Source organism: Saccopteryx leptura, chromosome 3 (genome assembly GCF_036850995.1).
Source record: "Saccopteryx leptura isolate mSacLep1 chromosome 3, mSacLep1_pri_phased_curated, whole genome shotgun sequence".
NCBI classification, from domain to species: domain Eukaryota; kingdom Metazoa; phylum Chordata; class Mammalia; order Chiroptera; family Emballonuridae; genus Saccopteryx; species Saccopteryx leptura.
This window is the reverse complement of record NC_089505.1, coordinates 65,394,099-65,417,199: the sequence shown is the minus strand read 5'-3', so window position 1 is coordinate 65,417,199 and position 23,101 is coordinate 65,394,099. Positions and strand designations below refer to the sequence as shown.

Genomic DNA, 23,101 nt, shown 5'->3' with positions numbered 1-23,101 from the left:
CAGGAGGCCCCAGTGGCCCTATCTGTAATGTGTACTAGCCCTCCAGCCACAGGTGACAGAGCCAGTGGTGGACCCATAGCCCAAGCCTGACCAATCAGATTCTTTCTTCTGGGAATTGAAAATTCTAGAGTTGATAACAAAGCCATATTAATAGCAGGGCTCTAAAGAAAAAGGGCAAATTTCTATAGCCTCCAAGGCTTCTCAACTGTCTGGTGTTTACCCTTCTCAGCCTGGCCTGTGGTGGCACAGTGAGTAAAGTGTTGGACCTGGGACGCCGAGGGCACTGATTTGAAACCCTGGGCTTGCCGGTTTAGAGCACATACAATCAGATCACAGTAATTATGCAACACTTCCTGGGCTACTCCAACCTGCCTCCAACTAATGTCTCCTTTTATTGTTTAAAATATCCAAAGTCTACCATCACCGCTCCTAACAATTAAAAATAAAAGAAAACTTAATCAAATCACCTAACTGGTAGTAGAACAGATGCAGAACGTAGTGTTTGCCTTACCCACCTCACCAGCATTGGATTTATAAAGAGAAACATACTTGACAGCGCACTCAGGGAAGGAAGGATCTTTCAGATGAAGTGCTCAGGACAGTGTCTACCAAGCAGTAGTAGCCACCACTGAACACGCTACGATGGGGAACTATCTCATCTTACCCACCCCTCCCACTTTCTCTACTCCCTTGGCTCCTGGATCCCTCTGTCTAGAATGGCACTAAATTTTTTTAAAAATTGATTTTAGAGTCCTGGCCAGCTGGCTCAGTGGTAGAGCGTCAGCCTGGCGTGCAGGAGTCCCGGGTTCAATTCCCAGCCAGGGCACACAAGAGAAGCGCCCATCTGCTTCTCCACCCCCTCCCCCTCTCTTTCCTCTCTGTCTCTCTCTTCCCCTTCCACAGCCAAGGCTCCATTGGAGCAAAGTTGGCCCGGGCGCTGAGGATGGCTCCATAGCCTCTGCCTCAGGCGCTAGAATGGCCCTGGTTGCAAAAGAGCAACGCCCCAGATGGGCAGAGCATCGCCCCCTGGTGGGCATGCCAGGTGGATCCCAGTTGGGCACATGCGGGGAGTCTGTCTAACTGCCTCCCCATTTCCAACTTCAGAAAAATACAAAAAAAAATTTTTTTTAATTGATTTTAGAGAGAGGGGAAGGAGGGTGGAAAAAGAAACATCAGTTTGTTGTTATGCTTATTTATGCATTTATGGATTGATTCTTTTATGTGCCCTGACTGGGATCAAACCTGAAACTTTGGCATATTGGGACGATGTTCCAAGCAACTGAGCTAGTCAGGGCCGGATTTTACCTTTTAAATCAAGCTGCAAATCTATAACAGATGATACAGTTCTGGATGTAAAGGTGAATGTAAATCAGAAGCAAAACAACTTTCAAAACTATAGATTTCTAGGTTTGATTTCCACCCTACTCAGAAGGCTATAGTTTTCAAAAGGATTGTAACAAATGACAACCACAACCAGTGAGTTTTCACACTCAGCAAAATGGTAGAGAGCCTGAAGTTATTTACACGTGTTACTGTCCTATATTTCTGGCTTTGGAACTAAGTGAATAAAACTACTTAGGAGGCCTGACTGGTGGCACAGTGGCTAGAGCATCAACCCGGGATGCTGAAGTCCCAGGTTCGAAACCCTAAGGTCAACAGCTTGAATGTGGGGCCATTGACATGGTCCCATGATTGCTGGCTTGAGCCCAAGGTCACTGGCTCGGCTGGAGCCCCTGGGTCAAGGCACATATGAGAAAGTGATCAATGAACAACTAAGGAGCCACAACAAAGAATTGATGTTTCTCATCACTTTCCCTTCCTGTCTCTCTCTCACCAAAAACCAAAACAAACTAACAAAAAAATACTACTTGGGAGTAATTTAGCAAGCAGGGTCTGGTGGAAGATGCACACATCCCAATTTTTGTTCTAAGTACCCTGGAGAAATCAGTTGCCCAAGGAAATCATCTGCACACCACAAAACACTGACTGCAGCCTGCCCAGTTTTTAACAGTAAAAACTTATATACCTAAATGCCTAGCAACAACAGAATAAAATAGCGATGTATTTACAGTTAAAAAACAAGTCCTGCAGGGCTGTCCAAGAGAACCCGCTGTGATGATGGAATATCCCATCTTTGCAATATGAATGCCAATAGCCACATGTGCTTCCTGAGCATGGCAACTGGTTAGTGAGGCTGAAGAAGCGAATTTTTAAATTTTATTTAATTTTAATTAATGTTAATAGCCACCTGTGACTAATGGCTACCAATATGGACAGCAAGGCTCTAGAACTACAGAGATATAACCTGCTCTTAAAAAGCAGGTGGCAGCCTGACCAGGCGGTGGCGCAGTGGATAGAACGTCAGACTGGGATGCGGAAGGACCCAGGTTCGAGACCCCGAGCTCGCCAGCTTGAGCGCAGGCTCATCTGGTTTGAGCAAAAGCTCATCAGTTTGGACCCAAGGTCGCTGGCTCAAGCAAGGGGTTACTTGGTTTGCTGAAGGCCCACGGTCAAGGCACATGAGAAAGCAATCAATGAACAACTAAGGTGTCGCAACACGCAACAAAAAACTAATGATTGATGCTTCTCATCTCTCTCCATTCCTCTCTGTCTGTCCCTGTCTATCCCTCTCTCTGACTCTCTCTCTGTCTCTGTAAAAAAAAAAAGAAAGAAAAGAAAAGAAAAAGCAGGTGGTAGTGGCCTGACCTGTGGTGGCACAGTAGGTAGAGCTTTGAGCTAGAACACTGAGGTTGCTGGTTTGAAGCCCCGGGTTTCCTGGAAATGCTGAGGTCGCCGGTTCGAAACCCTGGGCTTGCCTGGTCAAGGCACATATGGGAGTTGATGCTTCCAGCTCCTCCCCCCTTCTCTCTCTGTCTCTCCCTCTCCTCTCTAAAATGAATAAATTTAAAAAAAAATTTAAAAAAAAAAAAAAAAAAAAAAAGAAGCCCCAGGTTTGCCCGGTCAAGGCACAGACAAGAAGCAACTTAGAGCTGATGCTTCATGCTCCTCCCATTGCCCTGCCTTTCTCTCTCTCTAAAATCAATAAATAAAATCTTTTAAAAAAAAAAAAGCAGGTGGCATTCATAGCATATGAAACCAATTTTTAAGAAGTTAAAAAACACACCAAATAATTCTATACTGCTAGGAAATGCATACATCTGTAGTAAGAAGAAATGCGTGGGAATGAGAACCATCACTGAGGACAGCGGTTACTCCTGCCAGGGAGGGTTGGCCAGGGCCCCACCCACACTGGTAACGCCTCACACTCTAAGTTCAGTGATGAGTATATGGTGAGCTAGAGCCTTCTTAACTTATACCTACAACATCATTTAAGTTTTATTACATCATTTAGATTTATAAACATAACAAAACACCATGTCAAGCAGGGCTATGGCTGTCCCTTCTAGGTATCTTATGAAGTACACAAAATGTACCAGCAGCCCAGGGAAGGAGAGAGAGGAGGAGCATACAGTTTGGTAGAACAGTACTGGAAATGTTTTGTTTTTTAAGTTTAATAGTGTATTATTGCCTGACCAGGTGGTGGTGCAGTGGACAGAGCGTCAGACTGGGACGCAGAGGACCCGGGTTCGAAACCGCAAGGTCTCCGGCTTGAGCAAGGGCTCACTAGCTTTGCTAGAGCCCCCTGGTCAAGGCACATATGAGAAAGCAATCGAACAACTAAGAAGCTGCAACAAAGAATTGATGCTTCTCATCTCTCTCCCCTCCTGTCTGTCTGTCCCTACCTGTCCCTCTCTTTGTCTCTCTTGCTCAAATTAAAAAAAAAAAAAGTGTTTTATTTGTATGTTCTGAAATTTGTATTGATTGTCACATAATTTTTGTTTACCAAACATCACACACAAAAAAAAGACTGGATTGTGGTGTGATGCTGGGAAGGACCCCCTTCCCTCATCCCTAGAGCCCATAAACTTTTACCCTGTGAGAAAGGGCACACGCCGCCAGTGCCCATCCCACACTGTACAATCACCAGCCCTGAAAACCTGCTACCAGCACTGCACGAAACTCTACAGTTTGCAACCTGAATTTCCCTACCGCCCCTCTCCTGAACCAAGTGATTCTGACAATTAGCAGATATTTTTCAGGCCTGAAGGATCTGGTCTAGGCAACTCAATGACTGACTTCTAAATATTCATGGTCAAGTCCCTAGTGCTGTATAGAATTCTGTTCTCAGCTTAGCTCAAAAACCTGAACTATGGGCCCTGGCCGGTTGGCTCAGCGGTAGAGCGTCGGCCTGGCATGCGGGGGACCCGGGTTCAATTCCCGGCCAGGGCACATAGGAGAAGCGCCCATTTGCTTCTCCACCACCCCCCCTCCTCCTTCCTCTCTGTCTCTCTCTTCCCCTCCCGCAGCCAAGGCTCCATTGGAGCAGAGATGGCCTGGGCGCTGGGGATGGCTCCTTGGCCTCTGCCCCAGGTGCTGGAGTGGCTCTGGTCGCCGCAGAGCGACGCCCCGGAGGGGCAGAGCATTGCCCCCTGGTGGGTAGAGCTTCGCCCCTGGTGGGCGTGCCGGGTGGATCCTGGTCGGGCGCATGCGGGAGTCTGTTTGACTGTCTCTCCCGTTTCCAGCTTCAGAAAAATACAAAAAAAACAACAACAAAAAAACCCCCTAAACTATGAGAACAAGTGCACCAAAAGTTAATCCCATTTAGTTGATCACAGAGTAAGTTAAATTCAGGCACTGCCTGGGAATACAGCCGTGGACAAAACTGCCCTGTTCGTGTGGGGCTTAAAAACTCCAACTGGAGAGGCCCTGGCCGGTTGGCTCAGCGGTAGAGTGTCGGCCTGGCGTGCAGGAGTCCCGGGTTCGATTCCCGGCCAGGGCACACAGGAGAGGCGCCTATTTGCTTCTCCACCCCTCCCCTCTCCTTCCTCTCTGTCTCCTCTTCCCCTCCCGCAGCAAGGCTCCATTGGAGCAAAGATGGCCCGGGTGCTGGGGATGGCTCTGTGGCCTCTGCCCCAGGCGCTAGAATGGCTCTGGATGCAACAGAGCGATGCCCAGAGGGGCAAAGCATCGCCCCCTGGTGGGCATGCCGGTTGGATCCCGGTCGGGCGCGTGTGGGAGTCTGTCTGACTGCCTCCCCGTTTACAGCTTCGGGAAAAAAAATAAAAATAAAAAAATAAAAAATAAAAACCTCCAACAGGAGAGACACTAACAAGAGATTCGAAGAGCAATAAGCATTACCAATCAAAGTGCCACATAAAAGGAGGATGAAACTCGTCAGCCATCAGGAATGTTCTATAAGGATGGGGAGAGAGGAGGAGGATAGAGCTGTCAACAGAACTGCTCGGAAAGGGGGAATCAAAATAACGAATCACTATTCCACTGTGGAATCTCACATCTAATTCATGAGAAAAGGATTAACAGTGCCCAATTTGTTAATCCAAATTTGGAGGAACCCAAAATATGGAAGACAGGAGCAAAGTCCGTCGTTAACACATTAAAGCTTTATTGTCTAGCTTGGCCAAGCGGCGGGAACTCCGACAGAAATCTGACGGAGAGCGCGCTGGCCCTTTGTTCTACTTAGTTTTTATAGTTTTGTAAGTGGGAAGTACAGAAGCAAAAATTGCAATTAGGAGCCCCTTACCGCTATTGGTTATAGTCATATGTCCTTTCACATGATAGGACCACGTTCAATTTGCAAACCATACATCATTTTGGAGAAAACAAAATTTACAAGTCAACACAATGGTAGAAAGATATCTCTTTACATATTAAAAGGCCTTCCTATATTTTCTAGTGTTCATCCGCCATCTCTCTGTCCAGAGTCAGAGGTATTAACCACATGCATTTACATAAGAGAGGTAGTTTCCGTGGGGACAAATGCCCGCAAATGGCTCACAGTTATAAGAAAAGGTTTATTTTGGCTTTTCCCTTCCTGCACCTGGCTAGCCATTCACTCCTTTCCCCACAGGTGTGGTGGAATGTCAGGGAATCTATGCTTTCCTTCCCTTTTCATTTACAATACAATGGCAAGATCCATCCTGGTTATGCCAATCACACAGTACAGAGACTATTCTCACAATTTCTCTTCACACCTTAACCCAAATTAATAAAATGTCCTCCAAGCCTCCTAAAATATTAATATTAATTCTGTAGCCTTTGGTACTTTACAACACCTGCGGGTGAAATGGCTCAGTGGCTCCTCAAATTAGTCACCTACTATTTTCAGAAACAGAGGTAAAATTAAATCTGTATTTCTTAGCATGTCACAAACAAATCCTACTCTGTGTTTAATTTTTAAAGTGCTATTAGGACAAGTAACCACCATCAGGATCTACTCATATCTGGCAGCCCCCTAACAATAAATATAAGCAGCAAATGGGAGAGTGCTAACGGCCTTTCTTTGAAAGGCTTTTCCAGAATGATTCCCATCTTCACATACTGCATCCCATCATCCTCATAAAACTTTAATAAATTACCCTAGAAACTCCCAGGGGCTTTGCCTTGTAAGTCATGGGGTAAGCCAGTGCTCTTAGCCTTGGTCTATGCTCTCCCACCCACTGCTTCATATAGAGCTGTGTGACCTTGGGTAGCTCATTTAACTTCTCTGATCTTCAGCAACCACCGTAAAGGGTGACATGGCTGGATGGGATTCCCTACTGCCTTGCACACAGTAGGCATTTTGCAACTCAAGATACAGAAAAGGCTGGCTGTTTTGGAGTGAGGAAATCCAGAGTCACTCTGCCCTAGATCTGTGCCTTTTTTTCTTCTTTTTTTTGTGACTGAGAGAGGGACAGGTAGGGACATACAGACAGGAAGGGAGAGAGATGAGAAGTATCAATTCTTCCTTGCGGCACCTTAGTTGTTCATTGACTACTTTCTCATATGTGCCTTGACCGGGGAGCTCCAGCAGACCCAGTGACCCCTTGCTCAAGCCAGATGAGCCCGTACTCAAGCCGGCGACCTAGGGGTTTCGAACTGGGGTCCTCCGTGTCCCAGTCTGACGTTCTATCCACTGCGCCACCGCCTGGTCAGGCAATCCGTGCCTTTTGTTAATCCTGCTTCCTATGACTGAAGGCTGGAGTTGGCTTCGGTGCCTGGCAAACTGGCCTTCACATGCCAACTAACAACTCTCTCTGGGAAACTTCTGAACACTTCCTTACCACAAAACCATTCCCCTTCTCCTTTATCCACTGTGCATTAGTGTCTACGTCAGGTTTGTGCCCAAGATCCAGTTCTAATGAAATCTGTTGCTCAACTTCTCCTGGGTACCAAAGGAAGCAAACAAACCACTGAGCCCCCGACTCAGGGCTGCGCACCTCCCTACTGCTGTATTTATCGCGATGGCCCATGTGCTAGAAAGACCCAGTGTCTGTCTTCCTAGACGGTGTGAAAACCATAAGCTCTGTTTTCCCTCTTTGTTTTTTTAATGTTTCTAATTTAGGAGCACAATGCGTACCTTGAAGCAAAAGTGGCTTTACAACATTTGGACCCTAACCAGAAATCTTTCACAGGAAACAGGAAGTGGCTGCCTCCCCACCCCCATCCCGCACTCAGGGCATAACCATACTAGTTATTCTGTACAATTTAGGCAAAAGGCAGAATCTGATGAAGGAATTTTTGAGTTGGAAGAAAACTTCCACACCACGGAGCAGTCTCTGACGAAAAGGAGAAAACCTGTAAGGCAGCAGACTCCCGTGCCAGCGCAGCTCAGTCCCTCCACACACAGCGGCTCAGTGAGGCCACACAAAAGCAAGGTCTGGAATCCCTGGGATTGTCACCAGGAATGCACTGAATGCCTCGCAACCTTAAGGGCTCAGGGTTGGAATCCAAGCCTGAATTGTCCCAGTGAAACAGCTGACTAACAATGTCAGCTGGGGCATATTTTGATACCTTCCACTTCTGCCCCATGCAGGAAGGGGCTGCACAAAGAGCTCCGTGACTGAAGAGCCCTAGGAATGGTACGAGAGCCAAGAGTGGCCCAGGCTGCCCGCATTCTCCTCATAACTAGATAAAGTGGCTCCCAAAAGACTTTCCAGATCCGCCCCAGTGAGCACCTCAGAGCTGACTCCCGGGAAACTTCCAGCTGTGAAGGGCTAACAAAGCTCCACTCTCCATTTGAATGTGAAAAACCCGCTTCTATCAGAGAAGCCCTTAAGCCATAAAACCCTTCACACCAAGGCCAAGTGTCACACTTGTAAGAGGGTGTGATTTATAAATTGACAGCGCCCACAAAGCTGCTTTTGTACTTCTCCGTTAGTTAACAATTTATCTCCCCCCACCAAACTCATGGAGCTATTCAGATGAGCCTTGCCTGGGCCTCAGAAAGAAAGGAAGAAAGAAAGAAAGAAAGAAAGGAAGGAAGAAAGAAAAGGACCCAAGTTTTGGCCAAAACACCAATGTTCATTCGGGATAATTATGGTCCTGTGAATAGACACTAAAATTAGGGCTTAATAATTCCTCTGTATCACACTCACAGCACCAAACCATTCCAGTACAAACACAAAGGGCGAGAAACAGAAAACCTCCAGCGCAGCCTTGCTGGAAACTTGAAGATGGTTTCTGCAGCCTCTTTTGTGGTTTCTGCACTTACAGTCCCCCCCTTTAGAGCAGTTTTAACTCCACGCTCTGACCAGCTGTTTTTCTTTCTCAACATTTAAATCTACAAAGCAAAGAGTAAATAAGGGTTTGGCTGTATCTTGCCTCTCAGTGGAAGGAACCAATTCTGACCACTTCACCTTGTTTTCCCATAGCAAGGTTCCCTTCTCAGACTCCACCACCACCTAGAAACTGTCGTCTGATTCCCTTCCCACTCCTCTTTCTAGAAAATGAATTTAAACTACTACATGGATTCCAAGTACAGTCTAACTGTAGAGTTGAACTATACATTTAAAAATGTACACCTAATAACATTTGTCAACATTGAAGCCCCTTTTCTTGAAAGATTTGGCAATAACTAAACTTTAAACAAACAAAACTAAAGCAATTCAAAGTTTAAACTATCTCTTGCACTCTTAGAACCTTAATAACTTGTCTATCAATCTGATTTTTTTTTAAAAAAGTAATGGCCTTTGTTCAAAAAGAGTTTGAGACTACTCCCCACACCAGGGATCTAAATGACGGCCCAGAGACCAAATAAGTCCTGCAAACATGTTCTCTTTAGCCTCCTGTGTTGAGGAGAAAAGCACTCAGGTGAGAATGGGACAGCCTGACCTGTGGTGGCACAGTGGATAAAGCGTTGACCTGGATGCTGAGGTTGCTGGTTCAAAACTCTGCCTGGTCAAGGCACATATAGAAGTAACTACTAGTTGATGCTTCCTGCTCTCCTTCCCCATTCTCTCTCTCCTCTCTCTATAAAATCAATAAGTAAAATCTTTAAAAAAAAGTTTGAGACAGCACATAAAATTTTTAAAAATCTGTATTTCTGATTCTCTTTAAAAAAATCACTCCTGGCATCCCAGGTCCACACACTCCCTCACATCTCAGCTGCCTCACCTTGAAGGAGGACAAGCACGGGCCAGGTCTCTCCAAGCCCTCCGTGCTGGCTTCCCTCACTGGCCACTGTAACTGCCTGTCCCCGTAAAGCTCAGGGTTCCTGACCCTCCCCCGGACCCCCACAACAGCACACATACCTTTTTGACCATAGTTGTCTCAGATGAATCCAGTCTTGCTCTCTTGGTATCGGGTCCATCTTCTACTCCTTGGCTAACTTTGGCAACTTTGGTTTTCTCCCTGGAGGGTGACAAGGGAGGGAATCCAGTTCTACACTCGAAACCATGCCATTAGAACAAATAAGAGCATTACCAGATCACAGAAGAGGATGTGGGTTAATAGCAAAAGCTTTGGAGTCAAATAGATCTGGGTTCAAATCCCAGCTTGGCTGGTTACCGGATGAGCCAGTCACCCTCTATGTGGAAGTAACAACTGCTAACAGAAGACTTGTATAAGGGGAAGAATAATATACATTGCTTAGTGCACTGCCTAGCCTAGTAAGCTGTCTAACTCTGTGAACGTTCCACCTGAATCATGAAAGAGTCAAACCGAATTCCTGCCCTGTGCCACGGAGAGCTCACATTAAAATAATTTGGACTGCCTTTCGCTATGACTTACTTACCTATTTATAATGTCCCCAAAGAACCAGATTTTCTTAAAGCCATAAAACATTGGCGTTATAGGAGATTCTGAACATGTTTGGCCCTCCCCATGTCAATTTTACAGGCAAGAAACTTGCACACCAGAGAAATTTCAGTGACTTGCCTGAGAAGCTGAACTCAAGACATCAGTCCTTGACTACTAGATTGGAAGTGTCACCTGCCACACAGCAGGGTCTCTCTTTACCTCTCATGAGGGGTTGGGGGAAATATGCAGAGAGACAGTGGTCAGAAAATTACAGCCAAAAAACCAACTCCTATAGTTTTACAATACTGGTATCATTTTGAAGCTACAAGTTCAAAACACTGCAGGTCCCATCATGTGAGAATTACCACAGTCTGCAATCGCAATGTTCGGAATGAGAGGATACGGTCTGCTTGTTGCAACAGGGCAATCTCTGGACCATGGAGGCTTGTCTTCCTAAGGAGACTTTGGGTCACTGTGCCTCCGGAGTTGCCCGTCTATTTCGCACTTGTTTTACTATCTCTCAACCTGAAAACAAGCCTAAGCCAGGCAACAAATGCTTACAACCCAAGCAGCCTTCCCAGAACAAAAAGCGCGCTCCACCCACTGAAATCCAGATTCATCAAATCCCAGTGATGTACTTCCACTGCCCAGACCTCTCCTTTCTTTATGATTTAAATGAGACCATCATTCTTGGAAGGCAGGGATGGCATCGCCTACAATTCTGAACATAATCTATGTAACACAAGCTGTTAATAAATCCATTTCCCAATGGTCTACATCAAAGACTTTCCTTGAATGGTTCATTTCCTATCAGCAAATAAAACCATTTTGAAAATGTTATAGTCTTTCCTCCTCTCCAAACACTTACTCTATGAATTCATGTTCTCCAAGATTGGCAAATGTGTATCCGTGGTAGCCAAAAACGTCTCCTGTAAAGAACTTGATACTGTTTTTGTGACAGATTTGGTCAATTTTAACTATGACATCCCTGGAGCAGCAAGTCAGACATACCTGCAGAAAGAAAGAAAAATTGGCCAGGTGTGAGTTCTGCACACTGAATCACTGCCCTGATGTCTAAATAAATCAATCTTAACAAACAGCCTTGCTGGGCATGTCTAAAGCCAGTTTCAAACTGGTACAACAGGTTCTTAGGATCCTATGGCTAGAAGACAAAAGAAGAGTTGCAGGTTTCAGTGTGTCGAAAACTGTAAATTATAAGACCATCACTTTCTGCAACCCAAATGAAATGTATTTAGCTAGAAAGTAAAAGCTATTCATTGAATTTGTTTCCCCTGATCAATGAACATATATAAACCACATTTTATAGTTTTCACGAAAAGAAAAGACAGTAATAACATAGTGCAAGTTATTCCTAAATGATTAAATATATTAAAACCTGAATAGCCTAACAGTGAGGAGCAAAACCAGTTTTTAAAATTGACCCATAGGTCACATTTAAATTTAAGATAGGCATATTTTTCCCTACTTTTGATTGATATGTTAAGATTAAAAAGATAAACAAGTCCTGTTGAGATTACTTTTCTACAGTTTTCCATGTGAAACTTTATCTGAATTTAAGGACAAAAGAAAAGGTTACAGACCAAGTGACCTTCCATTCAGACTTAAGACAATGCGCTAGTGGTTCACTCAGTGGAATTATCATTGCTGCTCTGAGGCCTCTAGGTTCTGTTCCAATATGTTGACCAAGTGGAAATAGCTAAATTTTACTGCACAAAACACTGTCTTTTCCCCCTGGCTGGGTAGCTCAGGTGGTTAGCACATCATCCAGATACACCAAAGTTGTGGGTTTGATCCCTGGTCAGGGCACATACAAGAATCAACCAATGAATGCATAAATAAATGGAACAACAAATCAATGTTTCTCTCTCTCTCAAATCAATCAATAAAAATAAAAACAAATACTGTCATTTTGGAAGAAGCTTTGTGACCAGGGCCAAGAAGGTAACTTCTAACATGTACATTTTTCATCTGAACATAAAAAGTTAGAGCCTGATCAGGCAATGGCGCAGTGGATAAAGCATCGGACTGGGATGCGGAGGACCAAGGTTCGAGACCCCGAGGTTGCCAGCTTGAGCGCAAACTCATCTGTTGAGCAAAGCTCGTCAGCTTGGACCCAAGGTCGCTGGCTCGAGCAAGGTGTTACTCGGTCTGCTGTAGCCCCATGATCAAGGCACATATGAGAGGTCAAGGCACATATGAGAAAGCAATCAATGAACAACTAAAGTGCTACAATGAAAAACTAATGATTGATGCTTCTCATCTCTCTTGGTTCCTGTCTGTCTGTCCCTATCTATCCCTCTCTCTATCTGTCTCTGTAAAAAAAAGTTAAAGAAGAAAGTACAAAAGAAAAATCTCATTTGATAGAACCTCTCTGCCCTTGTTTGGCAGCCTAAACACTGAAATAGCACTCATGAAGAAATAAGTGCCTCTTGTGTCATTCAAAGGACACAGCCTCCCAAAAAAATCAAATCTAAAAGGTAAGTCAACCATAGTTGAACATGCAATCAACTGACTGAATGAAAGCCTGCAGTCACAAGTGACTAAATCAGTCAAACTTGGCCTGGACAGTCATGCTTGCCCCGTGCACATATGTTACACAAGCAGCTGGATCCATACTTCAGTTCTAACAAAGTTTCTTTCTAATTGCTAGGTCTAGGGACACCCAGAATAAATCAAATGTGGTTACTATGGATAAAGAAGTGAAGACTTAATCCACATGGAAAATGTTCCAGTACCTGAAGTTATGAAACAGAATGAATTAAAAAGAAAAAAGGACAAAAGGCATAAACAATCCATCATTTCAAGCCCGTATTTGAACAGATGCACATATGAAATACAACAGTGTGAAAAACAAAGTACCCAACCCCAACTCTAACCTCTTTGGTAATGGGCCTTTCATTTAAAAAGTAAGTAGGTCATCTGTGACTGCTTCACAGTTATCCAAGCTTCTTCCAAGGTACAAGGAACCATGTCGGAAAGGTCACAGACACTGAAACAAAATTTAACTTATCCTTTCACCTCCACATAATTTGGCAGTGAAACCCAATGAGATGGGATATGCCTCATTTGGCTTATAACTATAGTGATTCTGTCTAGTTATCCATGGCAACACGGTCAATGTGGTTGGGAAAAAGACAGACCAAGATCAGGTGTGCTCTTTTTAAAGACAAAACACAAGCTGTAGTTTGATATTTCTAACAAAAAAATATGACGCTGCTACAGAAATTAATCACCAACTTGCTAAATTTTCGGGAGAAAACATTTGCAATAAAATGTATCAAAGCTACTGCAAAAATTCTGGAAGGGAGACAAAACACCAAGGATGAAACCTGGTCTAGGCTCTAGGGGAACATATGCCCAAAGAAAAAACCAACAGCGACTCACAGCTACAGGAGCCCCAATATACTGGAGCCACCGACCAACACGTTTGGTCTAAGGCAGTACACTGAGCCGAAAGAACAATACCCCTTATGAGCTTACTCATGAAAAAGCTCAGAATTCGAGTTTCTAATGCTCAGAACACTCTCTTAGTGCTTTAATTTGCTTCAATCCTCCAGCTCATATACTCTCTTTGAAACTTACAGCATCAAACTGAGTGAAAAACGACTCAGGTTTCTTTTCTATATTCTCAGTGTCCACCTTCACATCCACCATGGGGTTGAGATTCTGGGCTCGCTCCAAAGAGGCTTCGGCCCTGTTTCGGCCAACAGACCCAATACGGATCAGGAACTGAGCTCCAGGGTCTTCTGGAGATACCTAGGAAAAATTTTTTTTAAAAAAAAATACTTGATTTTGGGAGAAAGTATATCTCAAAGACAATAAAATTTTTTTCATTTTAAAAGGGTAATTAAAATACCTACCACCTAATAATTGCATGGCTGTTTCTGCAAGAATCTGCCTAATGCAGACACTCTATACCAGGGGTCCCCAAACTTTTTACACAGGGGGCCAGTTCACTGTCCCTCAGACCATTGGAGGGCCGGACTATAAAAAAAACTATGAACAAATCCCTATGCACACTGCACATATCTTATTTTAAAGTAAAAAAACAAAATGGGAACAAATACAATATTTAAAATAAAGAACAAGTAAATTTCAATCGACAAACTGACCAGTATTTCAATGGGAACTATGCTCCTCTCACTGACCACCAATGAAAGAGGTGCCCCTTCCGGAAGTGCGGCGGGGGCCGGATTAATGGCCTCAGGGGCCGCATGTGGCCCGCGGGCCGTAGTTTGGGGACCCCTGCTCTATACCCTTTCCACCTGAGGCTTTAAAATAGACATTTAACTTGAACTGGGCATTGATGGTTAAAGAGCACCCCCTTGTGTTTATAAAGAGAATTCCCCCTAAACAGTAAGTCCATGCTTTCTTCTACTTAAGTTTATAGATGCTGATAAAATGATGTAATTATCAGTGGTAGGAATTTACCAAATACTTACTATGTGCCCAACTCTGAGAATTCAGGAAGAAGCATAAGTAGTTTAAAGCAATGGTTTTCAACTGCCAGTCCACAGACTGGTGCCGGTCCACCAAAATTTCGACTCTTCATACATCAGGTTGGTTAGCTCTTTCACAGACCAGCACGAAATTTCTAGTAAACAATCTATAAACTGGCAGTTTAAAAGCACTGATTTAGCCTGACCAGGCAGTGGCAGTGGATGGAGCGTTGGCCTGGGACAGAGGACCCAGGTTCAAAAACCTGAGGTCACCAGCTTGAGCTCAAAGGACCTTGGCTTGAGCAAGGGGTCACTGGTTCAGCTGGAGCCCCCTAGTCAAGGCACATATGAGAAAGCAATCAATGAACAACTAAAGTGTCGCAACGAAGAATTGGTGCTTCTCATCTCTCTCCCTTCCTGTCTGTCCCTGACTATCCCACCCTTCTTAAAAAAAGCAGCACTGGTTTAAAGCAGTGGTCGGCAAACTCACTAGTCAACAGAGCCAAATATCAACAGTACAATGATTGAAATTTCTTTTGAGAGCCAAATTTTTTAAACTTAAACTATACAGGTAGGTACATTCCTTATTGAGGTAGTGCCCACACAATATTTTGTGGAAGAACCACACTCAAGGGGCCAAAGAGCCACATGTGGCTTGCGAGCAGCAGTTTGCCAACCAGGGGTTTAAAGGATGTAGCCCCTGCCTATAGTAGTTTAAAACCAGACCGCTGCAGGCCCTGAACAGGTGGATAAAGGGTCATCCCAGCACGCAGAGGTTACAGGTTCAATTCCTGGTCAGGACACACATGAGAAGCAACCAGTGAGTACACAACTAAATGGAACTAAGTGGAAACAATGAGTTAATGCTTCTCTCTTTCCCTTTCCAAGCCCTTCCTCTCTCCCCTCACCCGCCTCAAATCAAAGAAAAAATTTTGTTTTAAATAGAATAGTCCGTGGCCAGTTGGCTCAGTGGTAGAGCATCAGCTCAATGTATGAATGTCCCAGGTTCGATTCCCAGTCAGAGCACACAGGGGAAGCGACCATCTGCTGCTTCTCCACCTCTCTCCTCCCACAGCCATGGCTTAATTGGTTCGAGCGCATCAGCCCTGGGCACTGAGGATCGCTCAGTGAAGCCTCCGCTTCAGGTGCTAAAAAAATTTGCTCAGGCCCTGGCCGGTTGGCTCAGTGGTAGAGCGTCAGCCTGGCGTGCGGAAGTCCTGGGTTCGATTCCCAGCCAGGGCACACAGGAGAGGCGCCCATCTGCTTCTCCACCCCTCCCCGTCTCCTTCCTCTCTGTCTCTCTCTTCCCCTCCCGCAGTGAGGTTCCATTGGAGCAAAGATGGCCCGGGCGCTGGGGATGGCTCCTTGGCCTCTGCCCCAGGCACTAGAGTGGCTCTGGTCGCAACAGAGCAACGCCCCGGAGGGGCAGAGCATCGCCCCCTGGTGGGCGTGCCGGGTGGATCCCAGTTGGGCGCATGCGGGAGTCTGTCTGACTGTCTCTCCCTGTTTCCAGCTTCAGAAAAATACAAAAAAAAAAAAAAAAAATTTGCTCAGGCCCCAGATGGGCAGAGCATTGGCCCCAGACAGGGGTTGCTGGGTGGATCCCGGTCAGGGCACATCTCCCCTCCTCACACTTGGAAAAAAGAAGAAAAAATAATAATTTTTTTTAATAAAATAGAACTGGTGCAAAAATCAGACACAATTAAAAATACCTAACCAGGTGGTGGCGCAGTGGATAGTGTGTCAGACTGGGATGCGGAGGACCTAGGTTTGAGACCCTGAGGTTTGAGTAAAGCTCACCAGCTTGGACCTAAGGTCACTGGCTTGAGCAAGGGGTTACTCGGTTGGCTGTAGCCCCCCCCCCCATCAAGGGACATGAGAAAGCAATCAATGAACAACTAAGTTGTCGCAACAAAAAACTGATGATTGATTCTTCTCATCTCTCTCTGTTCCTGTCTGTCTGTCCCTATCTATCCCTCTCTCTGACTCTCTTGTCTCTGTAAAAAAAAAAAATACCTGAAATGAAATGTCCTAAATTCAATTAAAACTCAAGGAGGAGGAAAGATGAGTGGGAGCTGGAGCAGAGAAATGATTTCACCCATAGGCTGGATATACTGCAGAGAGCCTCACAGCCAGGTAACACTGGGATTACAGACTCCATACTGTTCACAAAGCATTCTTCCTATCCTACATCAAACATCTAACTTAATTGTGACTCTCTAGGTACGACCTCAACACCATCACCAAAACCAGGCATACCTGTAGTAATCTCCCACCTTCTTCTCCTGCTAAATATCCACAGCATTACCTTGCTACCTTTCCTCCAAGAAAATGAGCTGGTCCTTCTCCCATTCAAGGCCAGCTCTCTAACCCATCTGATGTTTCTTCAGGGATCTCACTATATTCTGAGAAACCATACACCCTAGTGGTTAACAGCACAAGGCTCTGAAATAATTCAAGCAGGATCCACATCTTTGATTCAGATGCTGCCTCAACCATTCACTGTGTGACTCTGAGCAAGTATGAGGGACTCACATGTAAAATGCAAATGTTCATTAAAAACAATGCATTTATTAATTACTCCATCAGTATTAATCATTACTGTCTGAGCTCTGCCTCCTTACCCTCTCAGATCCTGGCTCTCCTCTTCCCTCATTAGAAAGTCCAGCCTCGCAGCAATATACTTGCCAATTTATCTCCATTGGCAAGTGAAATAAAAGACAAGATAAACATATGGGACTATATCAAACTAAAAAGCTTCTGCACAGCTAAAGACAATAAGAACAGAATAAAAAGACAAACTACACAATGGGAGAATATATTTGACAATATGTCTGATAAGGGGTTAATAACCAAAATTTATAAAGAACTTGTAAAACTCAAAACCAGGAAGACAAACAATCCAATCAAAAAATGGGCGGAGCCTGACCAGGCGATGGCGCAGTGGATAGAGCGTCAGACTGGGATGTGGAAGACCCAGGTTCGAGACCCCGAGGTCGCCAGCTTGAGCGCAGGCTCATCTGGTTTGAGCAAAAATTCACCAGCTTGGACTCAAGGTCGCTGGCTCAAGCAAGGGGTTTACTTGGTCTGCTGAAGGCCCACGGTCAAGACACATATGAGAAAGCAATCAATGAACAACTAAGATATCGCAATGCGCAACGAAAAACTGATGATTGATGCTTCTCATCTCTCCATTCCTGTCTGTGTGTCCCTGTCTATCCCTCACTCTGGCTCTCTCTCTGTCTCTATAAAAAAAAAATCCCTGGCTGGTTGGCTCAGTGGTAGAGCGTCAGCCTGGTGTGCAGAAGTCCCGGGTTCAATTTCCGGCCAGGGCACACAGGAGAGGCGCCCATCTGCTTCTCCAACCCTCCCCCTCTCCTTCCTCTCTGTCTCTCTCTTCCCTCCCGGAGCCGAGGCTCCACTGAAGCGAAGATGGCCCTGGCACTGGGGATGGCTCCTTGGCCTCTGCCCCAGGCGCTAGAGTGGCTGTGGTCGCAACAGAGCGAGGCCCCGGAGGGGCAGAGCATCGCCCCCTGGTGGGCGTGCCGGGTGGATCCCGGTGGGGCGCATGCGGGAGTCTGTCTGACTGTCTCTCCCCGTTTCCAGCTTCAGAAAAATACAAAAAAAAAAAAAAAAAATCAAACTGCCTTTTGACCCAGCTATACCACTTTTAGGAATATACCCCAAGAACACCATAGCACTGTTTGAAAAGAAGAAATGCACCCCCATGTTTATGGCAGCATTGTTCACAATTGCAAACATCTGGAAACAGCCCAAGTGTCCGTCAGTGGACGAGGGGATTAAAAAGCTTTGGTACAGGCCCTGGCCGGTTGGCTCAGTGGTAGAGCGTCGGCCTGGCGTGCAGGGGTCCCGGGTTCAATTCCCAGCCAGGGCACACAGGAGAGGCGCCCATCTGCTTCTCCACCCCTCCCCCTCTCCTTCCTCTCTGTCTCTCCCTTCCCCTCCCGCAGCAAGGCTCCATTGGAGCAAAGATGGCCCAGGCGCTGGGGATGGCTCCTTGGCCTCTGCCCCAGGCGCCAGAGTGGCTCTGGTCGCGACAGAGCAATGCCCCGGAGGAGCAGAACATCGCCCCCTGGTGGGCAGAGCGTTGCCCCTGGTGGGTGTGCCGGGTGGATCCCGGTCGGGCGCATGCGGGAGTCTGTCTGACTGTCTCTCCCCGTTTCCAGCTTCGGGAAAATACAAAAAAAAAAAGCTTTGGTACATATATACTATGGAATACTACTCAGCCATAAGAAATGATGACATTAAGAAAAAAAAAAAAAGAAATGATGACATCGGATCATTTACAGCAACATGGATGGACCTTGATAACATTATACTGAGCGAAATAAGTAAATCAGAAAAAACTAAGAACTATGTATGTATATGATTCCATACATAGGTGGGACATAAAAATGAGACTCAGAGACATGAACAAGAGTGTGGAGGTTATGGGCTGGGGGGGAGGAGAGGGAGGGGGGTTGGGGGAGGGGAGGGGCACAAAGAAAACCAGTTAGAAGGTGACAGAAGACAACTGGACTTTGGGTGATGGGAATGCAGCATAATCAAATGTCAAAATAACCTAGAGATGTTTTCTCTGAACATATGTACCCTGATTTATCAATGTCACCCAATTAAAATTAATTTAAATATATATATATATATATATTAAAAAAAAAAAAGAAAGTCCAGCCTCTATATGGGCCCTCTCAGGTATGACTGTCCCCAAGATTCCATTTCAGAATCATTCACGGCTTCACTCTATACATTGCCATAAATCAACTCAATGCCTTATAGTTTCTACCAGAATTTTCTGTATTTCTCAAATCACTCTTACTGGTACAGATTTTTTCCTGAGCTGAGTTGTATTAAACTAACTGCTCACCAGGTACTTCCTCCTGGATATCCCATAAGCCCTTCATATTTGACTCCTGTGTTACTGTCTCTGTTGATGAGCCCACCAACTACCTTTCCAGTTATCTGAACCAGAAACCTGGTCTTCACAGCCTGGTATTTCCTTGATAGCTGTCATCTGCTAAGGTGGCTAAGAGTGTGGGCCCTGCCAGAAGTCCAACTGCCTGGGTCCTGGTCTCCCACTATCCACTGTGACCCTGAGTGGGCCAAGACTTCACTTCCGTGTCCTCAGTTTTCGTATCTATGGCAGAGGGATGATAATTGCCACACAGAACTGTTGTGAGGACAGGAGGTACCACAGCCACAGCTCTCAGCAGTGTTCAGCACCTGCAGTGTCTGCTGCTGCTTATTCTTATCAATTTTTACCACCTGAGTTTCCTTGCCTCTGCATGACCCTGCCCAATCACCAGCATCCTTACTCACAGCCTTTTCATCCTTCACCGAAACTACAAAGCAGCCTTCTTCTAGGTGGGCAGACAGCTTACACAGTAATAGTGATCTACCCAAAGCCCAAAGCTGATTAGGTAATTCCTCCCCCAATTCGAAACTCTTCAATGAACCCTTTAATACCCAGCGGTTTAAGTAAAAGCTTACAGCAGTCTAATCTGTGGTGGCGCAGTGTATCAAGTGTTGACCTGGAATGCTGAACTTACCAGTTCAAAACCCTGGGCTTGTCCGGTCAAGGCACATACAAGAAGCAACTACTACGAGCTGATGCCTGCTCCTCCCCCAATCTTCTCTCTCTCAAATCAATAAATAAAATCTTAAAAAAAAAAAAAGCTGCTAAAAAAAAAGCTGCTGACCAGTGGTAGCACAGTGGATAGAGCACTGACTGGTACATTGAGATCCCAGGTTCAAAACCCCAAGGTCACTGACTTGAGCGAGGGATCATTGACATGATCCCGTAACTGCTGGTTTGAGCAAGGGGCCACTAGTTCGACTTGAGCTCCCCAGTCAGGGCACACACATATGAGAAGCAATCAACTAAAATGTTGCAACTGCAAGTTGATACTTCTCATCTCTCTCTATTCCTGTCTCTTGTGTGTGCACAGAGGGGGAGCTTATAGCAAGCTCTTCAAGACTTGGACCTTACTGCAACCTGCTCCTGCCTCCGACAACTTTGGGCTTCACTCCAAAACATCACAAACCGCTTGCTATATTCTATTTCTCCCCTGCTGTCTGTGCCACTGCTAACGTCTCCTATCTGCAACACAGACCCTCGACTTGGTAAACCTCTACTTGTTCTTTAATACTCAGCTCAGATCAGAACTCCAGGAACACTTTTATGTCCTCCTACCACAACCTGAATCAGGGAGCTCAGGAAAAAACTTGAGAATGGGAACCAAATATTGTGCATGCTTGTATGGCCAATACCTACAATATTTTGGGGTAGCAGGAGGTGCTCTTGGATGCTTGCTGATGTAAACAAAATGAAAAATTCTAAGGGGCAGAAAATTTATAGATGAGCAAACTGAGTCTCAGTGACCAAGTCCTTTGCCCAGTTTGAGAAGGGGGGATTTGAGCCCAAGTCTGTATGATTTCCCTAGCTTCGGTACTACGCAGCACCGTCTCCCAGGGATGTTAGCAGTCACAGAAAAGGGAAAAAGCAGGGGGCGAAAAAGCACAAATCACAAAGGGCAGAGCATCCACAGAGTGCGCCTGAACTATTAAACCTATGAAATGGGAGACAGGCTGGGTAAGTTGATTGGGACAAGGTTACATGAAGCCAGTGATTCCCAACCCTCCCTGTCAGACTCACCTGGAGAACTTTTATTTTTAAGTAACTCCCTAAATAAAGCATAGTTGGGACTAAGAATCTTTGTGTTAGGCTTTAAAACCCAGTCTGGGGAGTTAGGTCTTGCAGTGCAAGGCAGGTAGAAGTCCTTCAAGTGAAGGGGTAAGGGATGTCAATCAGCCTGCTCACTCCAACACTGAGTGGCATTCATCACTGGACGGAGGCAGCGACAGACCCACAACACACACCCATTGGTGTTACATTATGTTCCCCATTCTCGGATTCCTCCAACCAGGTGAGTAAGTCACCATTCCCACGTGGTTTCATTTTTCCACAACAAAAGGCCTCCAAGTTTAAGAACCATCCTTCCTGTGTCTCCACTCTTCACCTCTCTACGTTATGAATTCTTCCTCTAAATCAGGTGTTCCTGCCTCTAGGGGGCACTGTGGTTGGGGAGATGTCAAAGCAGCAGTATCAGCCTGCCAGCTTGCTTGCAGAAATTTTCCTTCCTTAGGAGGTTTTGAAATCAAGTCAAAAATCAATATTTGATTGTGATCTTAAGTAAGTCAAGCCATGTTTTTTTACATTGCAATAAATTTTTTAAAAATTAATGATTCAGGCCCTGGACAGTTGGCTCAGCTGTAGAGCATTGGTCCAGCGTGTGGAAGTCCTGGCTTCGATTCCCAGCCAGGACACACAGGAGAAGCGCCCATCTGCTTTTCCACCCTCCCCCTCTCCTTTCTCTCTGTCTCTCTCTTCCCATCCCACAGCCAAGGCTCCATTGGAGCAACGTTGGCCCAGGCACTGAGGATGGCTCCATGGCCTCCACCTCAGGCACTAGGATGGCTCCTGACGCAACAGAGAAATGGCCCAGATGGGCAGAACATTGCCCCCTGGTGGGCATGTCGGATGGATCCCTGTCAGGCCCATGCGGGAGTCTAACTGCCTTCCCACTTCTAACTTTGGAAAAATACAAAAAAAAAAAAAAAAGATTCGCCTGACCAGGTGGTGGTACACCAAATAGAGCATCGGACTGAGACATGAAGTACACAGGTTCAAAACCTCAAGGTCGCCAGCTTGAGCGCAGGCTCATCTGGTTTGAGCAAGGCTCACCAGCTTGAACCCAAGGTCACTGGCTTGAGCAAGGGGTCATTCGGTCTGCTGTAGCCCCCCCCCCCCCCCGTTAAGGCATATATGAGAATATGAGAAAGCAATCAATAAACAGATGTCGCAACAAAGAATTGATGTTTCTCATCTTTCTCTGAAGAACTGATACTTCTCATTTCTCTCCCTTCCTGTCTGTCTGTCCCTTTCTCTGTCCCTGTCTCACACACTCATACACACACACACACACACACACACACACACACACGCACACAGATTCTAGATATTATTTTTCTTCTGAAACCCAGAACAAGGCATGCTTTTAAAAATTTAATTAAGCCATGGCCGGGTAGTCCCCATACGCCAAGATTCTGAGTTCAGTCCCTGGTCAGAGAATATACAAGAATCAATCAATGAAAAAAAAAGAACCAATGAGCCTGACTGGTGGTGGCCCTGTGGATAGAGTGACAACCTGGAACACTGAGGTCTCCGATTCAGAATCCCAGGCTTGCCCCATCAGGGCACATACAAAAAGCAATGAACAGCCTGACTGGGTGTTGGCGCAGTGGATAGAGCGTCGGACTGGGATGTGGAGGACCCAGGTTTGAGACCCCGAGGTCACCAGCTTGAGTGCAGGCTCATCTGGTTTGAACAAGGCTCACCCAGTTTGAGCCCAAGATCACTGGCTCAAGCAAGGGGTCACTCGGTCTGCTATAGCCCCCCAACCCCCATCAAGGCACATATGAGAAAGCAATCAACGAACAACTAAGGTCCACAATGAAGAATCAATGCTTCTCATCTCTGTCCCTCT

General features: G+C 45.6%; 1 protein-coding gene across 1 annotated transcript in view; it reads right to left on the bottom strand.

Moving 5' to 3' along the window:
• SAE1 (SUMO1 activating enzyme subunit 1) overlaps positions 1–23,101 on the bottom strand; it is a 93,075-nt gene that overhangs the window by 46,983 nt on the left and 22,991 nt on the right. The window contains exons 3-5 of the mRNA XM_066373858.1: positions 13,681–13,854; positions 10,946–11,088; positions 9,591–9,690 (exon numbers count right to left, since the gene is read on the bottom strand). Of these exons, the coding sequence (XP_066229955.1) occupies positions 9,591–9,690; positions 10,946–11,088; positions 13,681–13,854 (417 nt within the window). The remainder of the gene's footprint in view (positions 1–9,590; positions 9,691–10,945; positions 11,089–13,680; positions 13,855–23,101) is intronic.